The sequence below is a fragment of the Cervus canadensis genome, chromosome 22 (assembly GCF_019320065.1).
Source record: "Cervus canadensis isolate Bull #8, Minnesota chromosome 22, ASM1932006v1, whole genome shotgun sequence".
Lineage (NCBI taxonomy): Eukaryota > Metazoa > Chordata > Mammalia > Artiodactyla > Cervidae > Cervus > Cervus canadensis.
In genome coordinates this window covers 43,063,284-43,079,847 of record NC_057407.1, presented here as the reverse complement: position 1 = coordinate 43,079,847, position 16,564 = coordinate 43,063,284, and the positions used below count along the sequence as shown (strand labels likewise).

At 39.0% G+C, this 16,564-nt stretch overlaps 2 protein-coding genes across 6 annotated transcripts in view; both read left to right on the top strand.

The window, feature by feature from the left end:
- TOPAZ1 (testis and ovary specific TOPAZ 1) overlaps positions 1-6,668 on the top strand; it is a 61,704-nt gene extending 55,036 nt beyond the window's left edge. Inside the window, exons 18-20 of the mRNA XM_043442928.1 lie at positions 1,015-1,218; positions 3,373-3,556; positions 6,449-6,668. Of these exons, the coding sequence (XP_043298863.1) occupies positions 1,015-1,218; positions 3,373-3,556; positions 6,449-6,668 (608 nt within the window). The remainder of the gene's footprint in view (positions 1-1,014; positions 1,219-3,372; positions 3,557-6,448) is intronic.
- Positions 6,669-8,468: 1,800 nt separating this feature from the next.
- TCAIM (T cell activation inhibitor, mitochondrial) overlaps positions 8,469-16,564 on the top strand; it is a 36,416-nt gene continuing 28,320 nt past the window's right edge. Inside the window, exon 1 of one of the 5 annotated variants that reach the window (XM_043443071.1) lies at positions 8,469-8,667. Coding sequence is in view for 2 of the 5 variants with exons in the window: in XM_043443068.1 (XP_043299003.1) it covers positions 8,827-9,178 (352 nt within the window). In the remaining 3 variants the exon portion in view is untranslated. Of the gene's footprint in view, positions 8,668-8,820; positions 9,179-16,564 lie in introns of those variants that run through there. The other 4 variants (XM_043443070.1, XM_043443068.1, XM_043443069.1 and 1 more) reach the window with 4 other exon arrangements.

Genomic DNA, 16,564 nt, shown 5'->3' with positions numbered 1-16,564 from the left:
TCTGGTACAATGGTTGCTGTAGAACTAGCTTTTGATATACAATTATCTTAATAATGAGACAAAGTAATAATAGTGAGATTGATCAGATAGTTGTGCCAGATTTTGGAAGACCCTGAATGGCAGGCTAAAAGAATTTACTTTTCTATATGTAGTTGGGGATCACCCACGTTTTGGGGTCAGGGAGTGACATAATGAAGTTGGTATTTTAGAAAAGTTCCTCTGCTGTAAGGTAAGAAGATAAATTTCCTGATAAGGCCTGGACCACTGAAAAATCCTAAAGTGATAAAGACCTAGAAAGTGAAAGTTGCTCAGTCATGTCCAACTCTTTGTGACCCCATGCACTATACAGTCCATGGAATTCTCTAGGCCAAAATACTGGAGTGGGTAGCCTTACCCTTCTCCTGGGGATCTTCCAACCCAGGGATTGAACCCAGGTCTCCTGCATTGCAGGGGGATTCTTTACCAGCTAAGCCACAAGAGAAGCCCATTAAAGACCTAGAGTCTAGGTCATAGACCCACCTAATTGAATATAGCAAATAAAAGAGTTGGAAGTCTCCAAGGTGACTTCACTTTCTTTTGAATGAAAGGCAGAAAGGAGTAGGCATACCCAAGAAAGGAGGGTTTTGGTTTTTTTAATTTGAGAGTGAATGTTTGTGAGTGGTTTTATTTTTAGTAACAGGAGATATAAGTCTGAGGTCTACTCTTTAGATAGAATGCAGACAGAACCGTGCAGATGCAGTCACATGGGAAACCATGGACAGGGTTGTTAATGTAGCCTCTATGGTCACATTTCTTTCACATTCTCCATTACAAAGTGGACACACCATTTTGCTTTTGTTGAATGCCTTTTTTTGGTTAACTTAGTGTATAAGATGATTGCATTTTGGTGACTGTGTCTCCTACAGTGGGGAGGAATGGGCCAAAGAGAGTAGAGGGGAAACGGAAGGAGTAAAAGAGAAGTTTGAGAGATGAAACTAGATCAATTTCATTTTATCAATTATTTTTTCTTTTCAGAAACTGTGGAGGTCTCACAGTATAGCCTACTTTTTAATAAACTTCTAGATGCCTGTATAGAAAGCAACAGCCTTGGTATGTCATCCTCTGTAGCAGAATTCATGATTTCAAAGAGAATCCCTATTGATTTTTCCTTTCTTAGAAGATTAATTACTTCTTTAGGAAGGAGTTGTTTATGGCTCAAAGCCAGAACCCACTACAAAAGTAAGTTACATTTTAAACTTTAATTTTGATATATTGGTTTTGAATTTGATTTTCTAACCTGACATCTATGTATAATATTCACAATGTGACATTAAATATATAAAAAGATCAGTTTATACATGTTTAAAAACAGTGGTCTACACAGATTTGTGCTTTTTTGAAACCTGTTATGTCTCTTATTTCTAATTACTATATTTTTATTTCTTTGCATATTGGCATGTCCCCTGGAGGATATGAAAAGGAAATAAATGACAGAATTTGAACCAGTTTGGCATATTTTGTAAATATATAGGAGTAAAACACTTGGTAAAATGAAGTTTCAGAAATGTGTACTTATCCCTGACATTTTTGGTTAGAATATTTTATAACAGGCACACAGGAAGCACAGAGGCAGTCATTACTGTGCAATATGATATGTAATGGGTTTTCACATGGCTCTCAGTAATAGAACTTTGTTCATCTGTTAACAGTTGTTCTTTTTTAACAAGTAAGCCTAGAAAAGGAATACTTCCTCTAGTCCCAACCTCCTCACAGGTATTTTAATTAGAAAACACTTGTGTGATCTACAAAGGAATTCTTCTCTGCCTTCATGCAGTGATTTGTCATAAATTTTAATTCTACCACTACCATCTGTATAACAATCATTTGAGTACCTGCTCTGTCACCATTGTGCCATATGTGGCAAACATCCCAGCCATCCCATCAGCGCCAACAGAAACCTCTCAGAACTGGAAGTGTTTCTCACGTTGCCAGCTGGGATCAGTTTAGCAAGTAGTAACTTTTATTTCCCCAGTGAGATGTGAAAGAAAATATTAGTATGCATTGCAGATAGTAACATTATATATTATTTAATATTCTTATATGTGTGCTAGGTCATTATGTAAGATGTATTTCTTATTTCCAGTCACAATAAAAAGTTTTCAAAACTGAATTTTTTTAAAAGGATGATCAGAAAACTACAGGCAAGGTGGAACTGTTTGTTCATAACACCTCATTTCAGTTTTGTGGTTGTTTCAACTCCTCATACTCTCTGCAGACTGCTAGAAATCACACCACAAAGTATATAAGTAACTATTTGCTATAACTTCTTGATTTTAGTTTTTATAATTGATGTTAATGAGATTACTTGTTTTCCAAATAACTGTTTGATTTGGGGAAAATGCCATCAGAAGGCATTTATATATGCCACAGAAACAAATTATTAACTTGGAAATGTTTAACTGAGATTTCTATGATCTTTATGTTTTTTAGCTGAAGATGAAATTTTGTATTAAAACAGCTAAACTTAACCATTAAAAAAATTTAATTTATAGCTTTATTAAGATAAAATTCAAATACCACACCATTCACCCATTTAAACATGTACAATTCAGTGATTTTAGTGTATTTACAGAGTTGTGCAACCATCACCACAGTCAATTTTAGAATATTTTTATCAATCCAAAAAGAAACCCCATATGCATTGATTCACCCCACCCCCACCCCCCCAGATTCTTTCAACCCTGGTAATAATTTGTATTTAAAGACATTTTTTTAAGCAATGTGTTAAAGCAATTAATGCCTGAGTACAATTCAGTACCTTTCTTATTAGTACTTTTCCTCTTATGTAAACACATCTATGCCTGATTTTCATATGCAGTGAAGCTTTAGGGACTTATACAAGTGAGGTTATAAAGAGTGTTTTTGTTGGTTTTTTTTCTAATGTACCTGAGTTACAAAATGAAATTAGTAATTTATAGTCACTGATCAATCTTCAGAGCATCATATTTCCCAACACTGTTGACATTTAAATTATCGATGGAACTGTCTTTGAATTTATCTTCACACACAGGTTAACAAACACTTGAAAAGACTTTCAGTGCCTTATAATCACATCTAGTGGAAATATTTTATTATGTTGTATTGACTATGGCTTAAAGTAAGTGGGCAGTTTTGAAAATTTCTCACTTCGTACTTAATGTTTCAAAAACATTTTACAAAGAATGATCTCAAATGTACTAGGATAAGCTCACTACCATATAATTTAATGCAATAAATCTGCCTCTAATGTGAAGAATTATTCTGAAACAGAAATAATTATCACCTATGGATATTTTGGAAGCCTATGTTTTCACCTGTTGGAGTTTTAGTAAAGTTTGATCTATTACTTTTCAGGTGCTCTTTCACTGGGTTGCTACCCACCATTGGAAGGAAATTTGTACCGAAAACTTCTACTGATTCCATCCTATTTGTCTGAAATTGAAATGCTTTTAGCTATTGAAATCTTCCTGGTATCTAATGCTAGTAGTATTCAGAGTCCTGGAACTTCTACACAGATGCTGCAGATAGTTTTAAAAAGGTTGGTTGAAATATTTCTAACTGCATCCCGACAGTAGGTCATGATTCCCTACACCTGCCCTAGAATGTATATGTTTTATCTGTTTGTGTATATATGTAAAGCATTTGCATAGATATATATGTTTATATACTTGTGCATGTGTGTATTGGCAAACTTTGGTAACAGGTTGAGAAAGGATTTGACCTATTTGAGATTTAAAACTAAACAAGTTAGTACCTTTCAATAAACACTTTGACAGTTTCAAAGATCTTATTAGATATCCAAAGAGATGGGTCTTCTTTAGATGTGGACCTTTCTCATTTACTGGTGGTTTTCAGGTAGGTACCTGAAAGTTACTTTTTTTTTTGGTCAACACAAAAGATGTAAGAACCAGGTCTAAAAGGGAAATACATGATCATTTATTAGATTCAGTGAAGAATCCTGTTGAAAATAAAGCCATCAACCTAGTTTCGATATTTTAAAATGTGGTAAGAAGTGCATGAATGTTACTGTGTGGCTGTTGGACCAGTGTGGCATCCTTTCCGATCATTTTGTTCAAAGTCCCAGCATGTAGTTGTGCACCATTCCAATTTCTTGTCAGCTTTATCCAGGAAACTTGTAAGATAAGGGTCTCACAGGGCTCCTGTTGGAGAGTATCTTAACAAGAATTTTACTTGAGTTTACTGGTATTAGAAACCAGATCTTCAGACTGAATATTATGTTAGCTATCTCTTAACAGTGAATGTTATCCCAAAACTTAGTGGCTTAAAACGGCAAAAATTATCTCCGGTCCTGTGGGTCAGGAATGTTGGGGGACCTTAGCCACATGGTTCTGGCTCAGAGTCTCTCGCATCCTGGAGTCGGGATGTGGTTAGGACCTGCAGTCTCCCACCTGCTGGCTTCACTGGGGCGGGAGGATCCATCTCCAGGCTGGCTAACTCATGCCTGTCAGCAGGAAGCCTCAGCTCCTCACCACACGGGCCCCGCCATAAGTTCCTCAAGTGTCTTCATGGCACGACAGCCAACTTCTTTCAGAGTGAGTGGTCCAGGAGAAAACAAGGAGGGAGCTATAGTGCCCCTTTTGACCTTTGTGACCGGATCTGGGAAGGCTCTGACATTTCACCTATTTGCAGGCTATCAGTGAGCCTGCCGCAGTTTCACGGGTCCTGGCATAAGACACAAGACTTGTGGGTTGGAGACAGGACTTGATCACTCATGGCACAGCAAGCAGCAGGATTATCTGCATATTTGCATCTCTTCCTCTTGCTCCCAAGTCCCACACTCGAACCCTGATGGATACCTGTACATGAAGTGAGTTCCATTACAGGAGAGGAATTCTGAACTTAGGATCCCAGATCTTTTATAATGGATTATCAGCATGCCTGCCCCTTTGCTCTTCAGGTAGAAAGGCTGTCTCCACCTTGCAAGGCTGTAAGCAAACCTGTCTTTGGCTCTCGAAGGAGAAGCTATCTTTGTCTTTCCAAGTTGTTCACTGTAGTAAACATCCTTAATATCTGGAACAAGGGAATAATCAGTCTCTGCTGTCAAAATTTCCAGAAATGCAAGAGGCCTGAAACATTTTAAATTCACTAAACTTAGTTTTTTTGCTAGAGCTCTTTTCTGAGGGCCTTGTATTTATGACTGTGCACTACAGTAGCATGAGTTATTTGCATTCCGCATTATCCTAATGAGGGTTTGGTTTTCTCATAACTTTCCATTCCCCACACATATGCAGTCTCTATTCATTATTGAATGTAGGGGGATCAGTATTTGTGACACCAGTCCATAACTCGTGACATGCCTAGAGCCTCTATTTTGTCCAAACCAATATTGTTTTCTCTATTATTATTATCATACTGAGCCCTGCTTTGTTACATTAACCTCTGAGAGAGAACTTAATTCATCTTCAGACTGTCAAAAACTGCATGTAGTTGGCATATGCCCAGATTTCAGACACTAATCCTAAGCTAGAATGTACTAGAGGTGGCCTGACCAGTCTTTGCTCCCTGTGATCACTGATTCCTGTTCCAAGTGGAAGTGCTCACTCCCCCCACTCTGTGAATCACACTTGGTGCTAATGCAGGTACACTTACGCTTGGGCTTTGCTGCTGGACCTTCTTTGTGCCCAGGGCAGGATTCAGTGAACACAGAGGAAAAAGTGATGCCTAATAACAGCTACATCTCTATTCTATATACTTCTTACTCCCTATCCCACAGGAGAAATAGCTATAATGTATGAGTTTTTTGAAATTTGGAGACTGGTAGGAAAGTTAGTTTAAAAGTAAATTCTAAAAAAGAAAATGTAAATTGTAGCACTTTAGTGAAATACCTTAAATCAAGACTGAAGAAAATAACTGGAAATTGAGTAAAGGCATACAGCAACTATTTCTGTTACCAGATGTGAGCATATTAAGTATATGCTTAAAATTAAAAACAGTTGTATCAAGGTAAAACATGGAGTGTTAGTATCTCCAAACTTGATTAAATTTAATATTACTTTATGCATTATAATAATTAATTATACAGTTATTAAAGACAGAGAGGTAATAAGTTGTGTTCTAGATCATTGTTTCCAGACTGCAGGTTGTGTAGCCTGTTTGGGTAGTGAAATTAATTTAGGGGGTTGCAACCATTTTATTTTAAAAATAAACCAGAATAGAATATAATGTCATAAGGGTAAGTCTCGTTCTGTGAAACTTTTGTTTCAGTTTTTATGTAGCAGGTATATACTTGGTCACAATATAAAGTGTCTTTTTTACTGTGCATCGTAGTCAAACAAGTATGAAAGCCACTGATAGAATATAGTAAAAGACTGCCATAGCTTAGAATTAATACATGTAAATTACTATCTTTTAAAGAAACTATATAGCTTCCTTTTAGAGTTTCTGACTTTGTGAGGTGTTCACTTTGTAGATGTGAAGAAAACAAATCTCGGAGCAAGGATGATTATCAAGCTGCAGTGGAAAGATTAATTATGGCTGCTCGTATATCAGATCCAAAGCTTTTCATTAAGCACATGACCGTCAATGTTAATAAGGAACAGGTTTATAGTTTGGAACATTGTTCTGCCCTGAAATGGTTGAAAGAGAATATGAAGTGGGCCGGAAAGGTTTGGCTTTTCAATAACCGTTAGTTATAAAGGCTTTTTTTTTTTTAAGTTCAAGTAATCATTGTTGAAAATAAAAGGCAATAAAAATATATAGTTTTCACTATATTCAGCTTTTGCTCTTTATTGACGTATAGTATGTCAATAGTTTTCAAACATTAAAAATTTTGATTGATGTATGCAATTTAGAAGTTTTCCCATACTGCAAATGATTTTTGAAATTACTTCTTGACTTCTCTTTAGGTAAACTCAAGGATGGTGAATCCCAATTTGTTCTAAAATCTAAGAAATGAAAAATTACAAAATGAGTATTGTGCAGCATTTAGTAAGAGGGAGACATAAAGGAGAAAGTATGCAAGCAGGTGTCTGGAGCTTTCAGAACAACCATTAGGGGTCTGAAGTAAATTTGATGAACGCTCAGTCCAATGTCTAAAGCCTGTTCTACATTTGTACTCTAGAGTAGTAAAATAATACTGGAAAATGACTCAAACACTAAAATTCCAGAATACCTTCTGAGTTATATCAAAAATGTTATTCTCTTAAATTTTCCTTCAGTGTATCTTAAAATACTGTTTCTTGAAGATTTGTAACTCATGTACATTAGGTATGACTAAAGACAACAGTATTTTAAACAAATATGCCAGAACTTAAAATATCCAAACAAGAATTGTACCTTTCAAACTACCTTAGGAAGTTTAAACTCCTTTTCTGAAGCCATCTGCAGAATCTGCAGCAGTCATTCTTCAAGGTAGTCATCCTCAGTCCTTGATTTGATACTTCAGGCCATAATTTAAATCATTTAGAGAAATGTCTGAGTAAGGGGACTGATTTAAAAAGAATAAGTGGTGACTAGGGGGACTGAATGTATTTCTTAAACGAGTTCCCAGAATATGTAATGGCAACATTACTGAAATAAGCCTATAACCTCACAAGAATAAAAAAGCTAAAACCTAGAACTTAGCAAAATGCCTTACTATGATAAAATGTAGAATGAATACCCTCCTGAATGGTATATGGGAAGTGAGGCAGAAGATGTCCAGAAAGAGGCCCAGTTTTCCAATATGAACAAACTGGGTGACTGATTGCCATCACTGAAATTCAGCACCTAGGAAATAAATTGGGTTTGGAGATTACTACCATCAGTTTGAAGTGCTTTTGAGGACAAGTGAAGAACAGTAAATGGACAGTTAGAAACTTGTTTTTTCTATAGCTGGTAACTAAAACCCAAGGAAAAGAAAGAAATATGAAGCCATTTCGATGCTGGTGGCAAGGTTGGATTTGAAAGGATGAAGATACAGAAGATGGTAAATTAAGCTTTTAGGGAAAATGGGATTGGATGGAATGGACCACAAGTTGACCAGATTGTTTCTAACGAATGAGTAGTCAGGAACCCTTAGGGCTGAAACAAAGGAAGGTCTTGGGTTTTTGGTTTTTTTCCTCCCACATTGGTCAACAGTACCGAAAGATAGGAGAAAGAGGAGAACGGTTATAGTATTTGCTTTATTTCATCTGTGGCAGTTTAGGGAATAATCAAAGCCATAGAAGCGAAATACAGCTAACAGTAAAAACCCCAAACTGATGGTGAAGAATGCTCAAGGTTTCAAAACATCTAGATACCGAAGGGGCCAAAGTCAAAATGCAAATCGGAGACAATAAATCGTTTTCATTGGTATTTGTGTAAAGGAAGTCAAAGGACACTCAGTAAGACCTTTAAATCTGGAGCTGTCAAGTGAGAGTCGTCCTAAGGCGACAGACCCGCGCACTCTGCGGGCTGATCCGCTAAGCCAGCCTCCTCCCCCCCGAGGTTGAGGGGACCCGGGTCGGGGCGGAGAGCAGAGCCGGCGCATGCGCGCGCTCGGTCGCCCTTCCCTCCTTGCCCTCTCCGGCGACCCTCGGGCCAAGCCTGGCTACCTGCCGCCCAGTCACCTTCCAGCTCCCTACCACCTAGTCCTTCATATCCGTTAGCGCTCATTCGCGCCTCCTAAAGCTTTCCGGTGAGTGCGCAGCGCCCCCTCCAGGCCAGGAGGTAAGAAAACGGAGGAACGGGGGGCTTCTACGCTGCGGGCAGGCAGGCGATCACCGGGTCGCCGACGTCACCACGGGGCTGAGAACCGCTAGGGTTTTAACCCGCGTCCCGGGCTGCGCGCAGGCGCCCCAGAGAGGAAGGCCTGGCGCGCTTCAGCCAATGAGAGCGCGACCTGCGGCCTGTCCCCGAGCCCGGGCTCCTCTCGGGCGAGCCTCGGCGCCGGGGCTGACGGACTGGCAGAGCAGTACGCGCCCAGATGAGATTTCAGGGCTGGGGGTTCACAGAGCCCCGGGGGTAGGAGTCTGTCAGCGCCAGTCGTCAGGTGCGGCGAGAGCAGGCGAGAGCGGCGCGAGCTCGTTGGCCGGGCTGGCGCCCCGGTGCGCATGCGCCCCCGCGTGGCCCAGCGCGTCCCACACAGTCCTGCGGGAGGAGCGACCGTCCTTGCACCTGGTACCTAGTGGGAAGTGGAGCAGGTCAGAGCAAGCCCTCGCGGAGGAGACTTGCTGGAACTGTAAGCTGCAGGACCGAAGGGACTCCGTTTGTACTCTCAGGCTGCTCGGGGCAGAAGCGGGGTGGGGGGGTGCGGCGGAGGGGGAGTGCGGGCAGAGCAGCAGTCAGAGTCACCGTGGCTCGACGTGCTAACTTTTGAACTCGGGCAATGCCAGCGGCCGGCGTACTCGCGTGGCATCTGTTTTAACTTGTTTGAAATGAGAAACTTGAGACGATTTAGATTTTGTTTCCGCTATCGTATTTCCCCGGTCTTTGACTTATCACAGAAAAATGTTATGATTCAAATCTCAGAGCATAAGATATACGAAAGGAAAGCTTTAAAAACCTAGATATTTTGCTACAATTTATTAATTTATCTAAAAGGCTTCCTGCTTTTGCCTTTTCTTAGTTTTTTCCCTTCCCTAAGAAGTATTAAACTGAAGAGCAATGAGAAATTGCCTGCTTTTATCTCTCCTTGATAGAACATACTACTTTTTTTTTTTTTTACTTTTTATTTATTTATTTTTTTTTTTTTTTTACATACTACTTTTTAAAACCGTAGAAGATAGTTACTGAGGAAAGCCACAGTTTAAATGAGAGTAAACCTAAGGATATTAACCCTGTTAAAGTAAATGACTTTCAAAAAAAATTATGCCACCTGACTGAAGATCAGTACTAGGACCTCTATGTGGCAAACGTGGTTTCTGTCAAAAGTAATTTAAACAAAAATTTTAAGCTACCCGTAATTTGGCTTTTCCACCTATTTAGATATCTATTTCTACCCAATTTGATTTGAAACTGCTCATATTTAATGCCTCACTTTAAAGAGCACAGAATTTGGGTTAAAGTCAGAACCTTTCGTTTTATAAAAAAGAAGCTAATGTTGTCACTATAATGTGTATTAGGGCAGCCATTTACTATGGTTTGTGATTGAATTGCATCTTTTCCTGGTCTTCCTCCCACCATGCAGAGGAAACAGGCTTCGTGGTAAAGCCTTTCTGAGTCCCGCCATTCTAAGTGTAGCCCCTGGTAGCTGCCCGGGGTACTTTGCGCATTGCTATTTCATTTACTGCAGTTTTATAATCATCTGCTTGTGTCCCAATTCCTCCCTCTCTCCTAGACTGTAAATTTTTGGAATGATGGAATTATCTTGGTATTTTTCTATTCCCAGTGTTTAGATAGAGCCTGGTAAATACCTGTTGATGAGCTAGGTAATTAAGGCCCTGAGTTTCTCCCAAGTGTGGTAAGACAGAGGAATGTTTTAGTCATTTTGTAGCATGCCTGAGGCCTTTTCCAAATGGAGGGAGGACTAGTGGGCCAGGCGAAATGCGCACAAGATCGGCCCAGGTACGAATTTGAAGACCAGAATCCTGCCGCTGACCTGGATGCCTCCCCCTTTTGGACCTATTTCTCACTTGCAAACGGCAGCACCCAGCTCTGCCCTTCAGTTAGCTGATAGTGATTTGATTTTCTGTGTAGCTGGTCCTGTAGATCTGAATCTTCTAGTCTTCTTAGCAATTATATTTCTCATAATAAATTTAAAAATTTTCATGGGAGTTGTCAGCCCCTTACGTTTCATTTTCCCAGGGCCTCTTTATTTCTGGCTGAAGTGATAAAATTGGGTGCTTGGTCTTAAAAAAATGAGAACTGACCCAAGATCTATGCCACGTGAAAAGGCAAGCAGCCTGTGTACCAACCTGCTGGCCTATAACCTTATTTCCACTTAGTTGTTTGTTTTTTTTGTCTCAAGAAGTAGGTTAACCATACAGGAAACAAAGAACAAGGTCAAGCAAAACTTAGAATCTTCATTGGAATTTTAGCATACAGTTGACTATGTAAAAATCTTTCCCTCAAATTGTACTGAACAGGTATATTTAAAGAATTATTTCTTAATTTCTCTTTCTGTTTTCTCATTGTTAGTGTATAGGAAAGCTTAAAAGTTTCCTAACAGACCCCTCAGTCCTGTAAAATGATAGAATGCCTGAAGGCAGTGATTCTCAAACCTGAATTTGGAGGGCCACTGCCCTAAAGGATATTCCCTGGTTTTTTTTTTTTTCTTCTCTTTCTTGCCTTGTGTGTGTTAGCCACTCAGTCGTGTCCAATTATTTGAGACCCCATGAACTTCTCTATCCGTGGGATTTTCCAAGCAAGAATACTGGAGTGGGTTGCTGTTTTCTTCTCCAGGGGATCTTCCTGACCCACGGATAGAACAAGGTCTCCTGCATGGCAGGCAGATGCTTTGCCATCTGAGCCACCAGGAAAGCCTCTTCTTCCCTTCTTATCCCTCCTGTTTTTTTCAAAAAATGGGTCCTGATCTGATCACGCCTTCCTTATCACTTGGTTGTCAGAGCCTGCTCTTAAACGGGGGCTAATGGGCAATAAATTTTTCCAGCAGTTTAAATACGAAATGAACATCTTAGAATTGTAGTTTGGTTAGTGTCTATCAGAATTATTAAGTAAAAATCTTTCTTATGTGCATGGGCATTTTCCTATAGAAATATGAATGGCCACCTTTGGGGAAGGGAAGAATTGTTGGCAAAAGGAAAAGTAGTCACGTTCCCTCTCATAATGCCTCTCCACCTCCCAGTTGTGAAACACTGTCTTTAAAAAGCCATGTTCATTCACTGAAAAGGCAATTGCCACAGCACAACACACTTGATTTTACCCATTTGGGTTCCTTTGCATTTTGAAGAGAGAAATGCTACTAACATGAAAACTTATATTTTTATACTAAGCAAGTGCTTTCCAGCATTTTAAATGTGTCTTTCAACATTTTTTCTTAAATTCACAGCACAGATAACTTCAGCCTGGTGAGCATCAGATAAAGCTCAACAGTGCTACATATATTTGTCGTTGTTTCATTTGTGTTAAACTTGTTATTATTGGTAGTATTAGAATTGTCATGTATTACAATTATTTTTTTATTTATTAGTATTAGAATTATAATTTTTCCTTTTTATAAAAGGGAGACATTTCAGTAAAATATTTAGTCGTCGAGTAGACTTTTTTTTTTTTTTCCTTCGAGTAGACTTTTTTAAATTGAGCTATAGTTGATTTATAGTGTTGTGTTTCAGATGTACAGAAAAGTGATTATTTTTCAGATCCTTTTCATTTATAAGTTGTTAAAAAATACTAAGTATGGTTCCCTGTGCCATATGGTAGGTCCTTGTTGTTTATCTGTTTTATATATGGTAGTGTGTATATGTTAATCCCAAACTCCTAATTTATCTCTACCCCCCTTTCTCCCTTGTTAACTCTAAGTTTGTTTTCTGTGTCTGTGGGTCTGTTTCTGTTTTGTAAGTAAGTTCATTTGTCTTTTTTTTAGATTCTACATATAAGTGATATTATATGGTATTTGTCTTTCTCTGTGAATTGACATTTTCTACAATGAAGATAAAGTGTCTGACTTAACTACTCCTGCCTAGCAGACTATAGTATTGTGTTGGCTCACAGTATTCTCTCAGTTAATAAAAAATTTTTCTATTTCAGTTTGACATGACAGTATATGTTATGCAGGTGTTTCTGCTATGACATACACGCATTCCTGGAAACCTAGACATTCTGTAAGATAATATACTAATCAAGGTTCATCGAAAAAAAAATACACCTCTCAAAACAAGACATGTGGGAATCTCTAGCTGTTTCATTTGTGCTATTGCAGCTCCCCAGGTTGCTTGATGAAGTGGAAAATGCAAAGATACTTGAAGCGACTAACCATCTGCTGCTTAAACCAAAGGAAGAAACTACTGGAGGATTTTCAGGGTTTTTTTTTTTTTTTTTTTTCCCCAGGATTTTGTTTATAGCTAAAACTTTCTTTGTAATAGCAGAAAGCCCACCACTGATGATCTCAAATCATTAACATGGTGGGGAAAATGCATGTGATATAATATCTCTCCCCTGCTGACCAGATGCCTATAAGCTATGTTAATTCCCAGTAAAGAAACTTCTTTGGTAGCAGAACAGACTGCTCTTGGATCATCTCTCTCATTTATTAGATGAGGAGCAGACTCAGGGAGGTGAAACAACCCGTCCGTTCTCACACAGCTAGTCAGTGATGCAGTCAGGATTTGAATGTGGATTTCAGAGACTCCGGGCTTCCCAGGTGGCACTAGTGGTTAAGAATCCACTGCCAATGCAGGAAATGCAAGAGACACAGGTTCGATCCCCAGGTCAGCACCCTACTCCAGTATTCTTGCCTGGAAAATTCCATGGACGGAAACTGGCAGGCTGCAGTCCATGGGGCTGAAAAGAGAGGGACACGACTGAGCATGCGTGCTCGGAAACTCCCGCCTCCCTAACCATCGTGCAGACTGCCTTCCCCAGCAGGGTCATGTTCACTTAAATTTGCCTTGAGTTGGCCTAAATCTGTGCCGTCCAATAAAAATACAGTATGAGCCCCAGATGTAATTTAAATTTTTCTAGTGGTAAATCACAAAACACAGTTAAAACCAGATTGCGTTTTGCTTTTAAAATAGAAACAAGTGAAATCAATAAATTATCGTTTCAACAGCTCATCAGAATCTAAAATTCTAAATGTGATACTTGGCATTTTCTCTCTGTGCCCCCTGCCTTCCCCCAGAAGTCATATTCATAACCACTGGACCCCAGGGAAGTCCGTGTTGTGTTTGTTTTGATGTCTTGCTTTGGAAAGTGGGCTGCGGAGCATAACTTGGATCACCTGTGTTGCACATCAGATGGAGGCTTTGTGATTTCTTGAACTTCTAAGATACTGCTGCCACAGACCGTTAAAACGGGCTTCTTTTAGAAGCCTGAGAGAAAAAGCATAGTGGTTAAAGCGTGGCTGCTTATTATTTTCATGTTTCCCATTCGTGTTCTTGGGTAACCATATGCCTCTAGAGTATTATTCCTCATTTCTTATCCACAGTTTTAGCTCATTTTATCATCTTTGCAGTTAAGTGGCATAAATGTTCTTAATATGAAAACTGAAATATCATCATGTGTGAATGTGAAGGACTCTTCTTGAACTCCATTGGGACCACAGTCCAGGGCTGTCACTGGACAGGTTTCCCAGAGCCAGGGGCCTGTCTTAAATACTCAGTGACCAACACGCATGTCATTTTTGTTTAATTTTGTATGCCAGCAGCACTGTTTTTTTGTTGTTAATTTTAAGGACATATTTTGCATGTTCATGGTAAATAAACCAGGAAATATAAAAAGTAAAGGGCTTCCTAGCTGACACCTAGAGAGAGCCAGTTTTGGGTTGGATATGTATATTCTTCTGGTCTCTTCTTTGCAAACTTTAAGCCTTGTACCTGTTCTCTCTTAACTAAGTCGCGATTGTTCAGTTACTTTGATTGATTGATTTTTGGTTGCACTGGGTCGTCATTGCCGCGCACGGGCTCTTTCTAGTTGTGGTGAGCGGGGGCTCCTCTCCTTCACTGTGCACAGGCTTCTCATTGCAGTGGCTTCTCTCGTCGTGGAGTATGAAATGCAGCTTCAGGAACTTCAGTAGTTGCGGCACAGGCTCAGTAGTTGTGGCACACGGACTTAGTTGCTCCAAGGCTTGTGGCATCTTCCCAGGCCAGGGATTGAGCCTATGTCCCCTGCATCGGCAGGCAGATTCTTACCCACTGTACCACCAGGAAAGTCCTGTTTGGTTAGTTTTGTGACGACGTTTGGTATTCAGTCCATCATGGACAGCACTGAAACTTCAATAAAAATGATTCCTCTTCCCTCATTATGTCTCCATTTAATCTCAGAAATCTTCCAAATGGTAGGAATATTTCTAGTATCTGAATTTATTACAAACAAAATAGCAAGGTGAATGGTTAAGTAAAACCTTTTTAAACATTTAAATGAATGCCTATAAACACATTCTATATCCAAGAGGGTCTTGCCACACCAGTCAACCAGAAAATAAATGGAAGCATCCACTGTTGTTTGCAAATGCACTTTTTAAGTAGGTAATTCTTGACTTTTCTTTAAAATACATCTGTTAGTGGCAGTTATGCTTCATTACATTGCCTTGGTTCAGATATATTAACTGCATTATGAAACCTTTTTTTATTTTAAATTAATTTATTATTTTTTAATTGAAGGATAATTGCTTTACAGAATTGTGTTGGTTTCTACCAAACATCAACTGAAAATTTTTAAACCATTTTTAGTGCTTAAGATTTTGACAGAATAGGACTTGAGCCATGTGGTGGTTTGTTTTGAGGGAATATGCTGCTCCACATGGCTATTAAGAGTGGAATAGTGTAGAAAGCTCCTAGCTTCGTAAGCCCGGGGAAGAAAGGAGAAAGGATTTTTTTTAACCTGGTGATTATCATGTGAATAATAAGTCATTTCAAGACTTTAGTAAGAGATTGCTCAGAGTTTTTAAAGTCACTCGATCAGTTGACATGGGTTGCTGAAGCTCTGAATTATTGGAAAAGTTCATGTGATTAAAATCATGTTTCCCCTTTATCTGCTTAAACTTTAAAAAAATAAAAAACCTTTGTTTTTTAGAGCAATATTAGGTTCACAACAAAAGTGAGCAAAGTACAGATTCCCACTTCCTCCCTACACACACATAGCCTCCCACACCTGAGTTGTACATTTGTTACAATCGATGAACCTATATTGACACGTGATTATCACCCAAAGTCCATAGTTTACATTAGGGTTCACTCTTAGTGTTGTACATTTCATAGGTTTGGGCAAATGTATAATGATATCTATCTACCATTGTAGTAGTAGTATACTGAGTACTTCCACTGCCCAAAAATCCTGTGTGCTCCACCTATTCATCCCTCCCTCCCTGCCAACCACAGATTTCTTTACATCAGCATAGTTTTGCCTTTTCCAAAATGCCATATAGTTGGAATCATACAGTATATAATCTTCCTAGGTTGCTTCTTTCACTTAGTTATATGCATTTAAATTTCTTCCATGTCTCCTCCTAGCTTGAGAGCTCATTTGTTTTAGTACTGAGTAATATTTAATTAGCTGGATGTACTGCAGTTTATCTGCTCACCTACTGAAGGAAATCTTGGTTGCTTCCAGGATCTGGCAATTACGAATAAAACCACAATAAACATCCGTGTGCAGGTTTGTGTGTAGACATGTTTTCAGTTCATTTGAATAAATACTAAGGAGTGTGGTTACTGGATCATATGGTAAGAGTCTGTTTAGCTTTGTAAGAAGTTTCCAAACTGCCTTCCAAAGTGGCTGTATCATTTTGCATTCCCGCCAGCAATGAATGAGAGTTTCTGTTGCTCCACATCCTCACCAGCATTTGTTGTCAGCGTTTTGGATTTGGCCATTCTAATAGGTGTGTTGTAGTATATCGTTGTTTTAATTTGCATTTCCCTGAAGACCTATCATGTGAAATGTATTTTTATATGCTTATTTGCCATCTGTATATCTTCTTCCATGAGGTATCTGTTCAAATCTTTGGCCCATG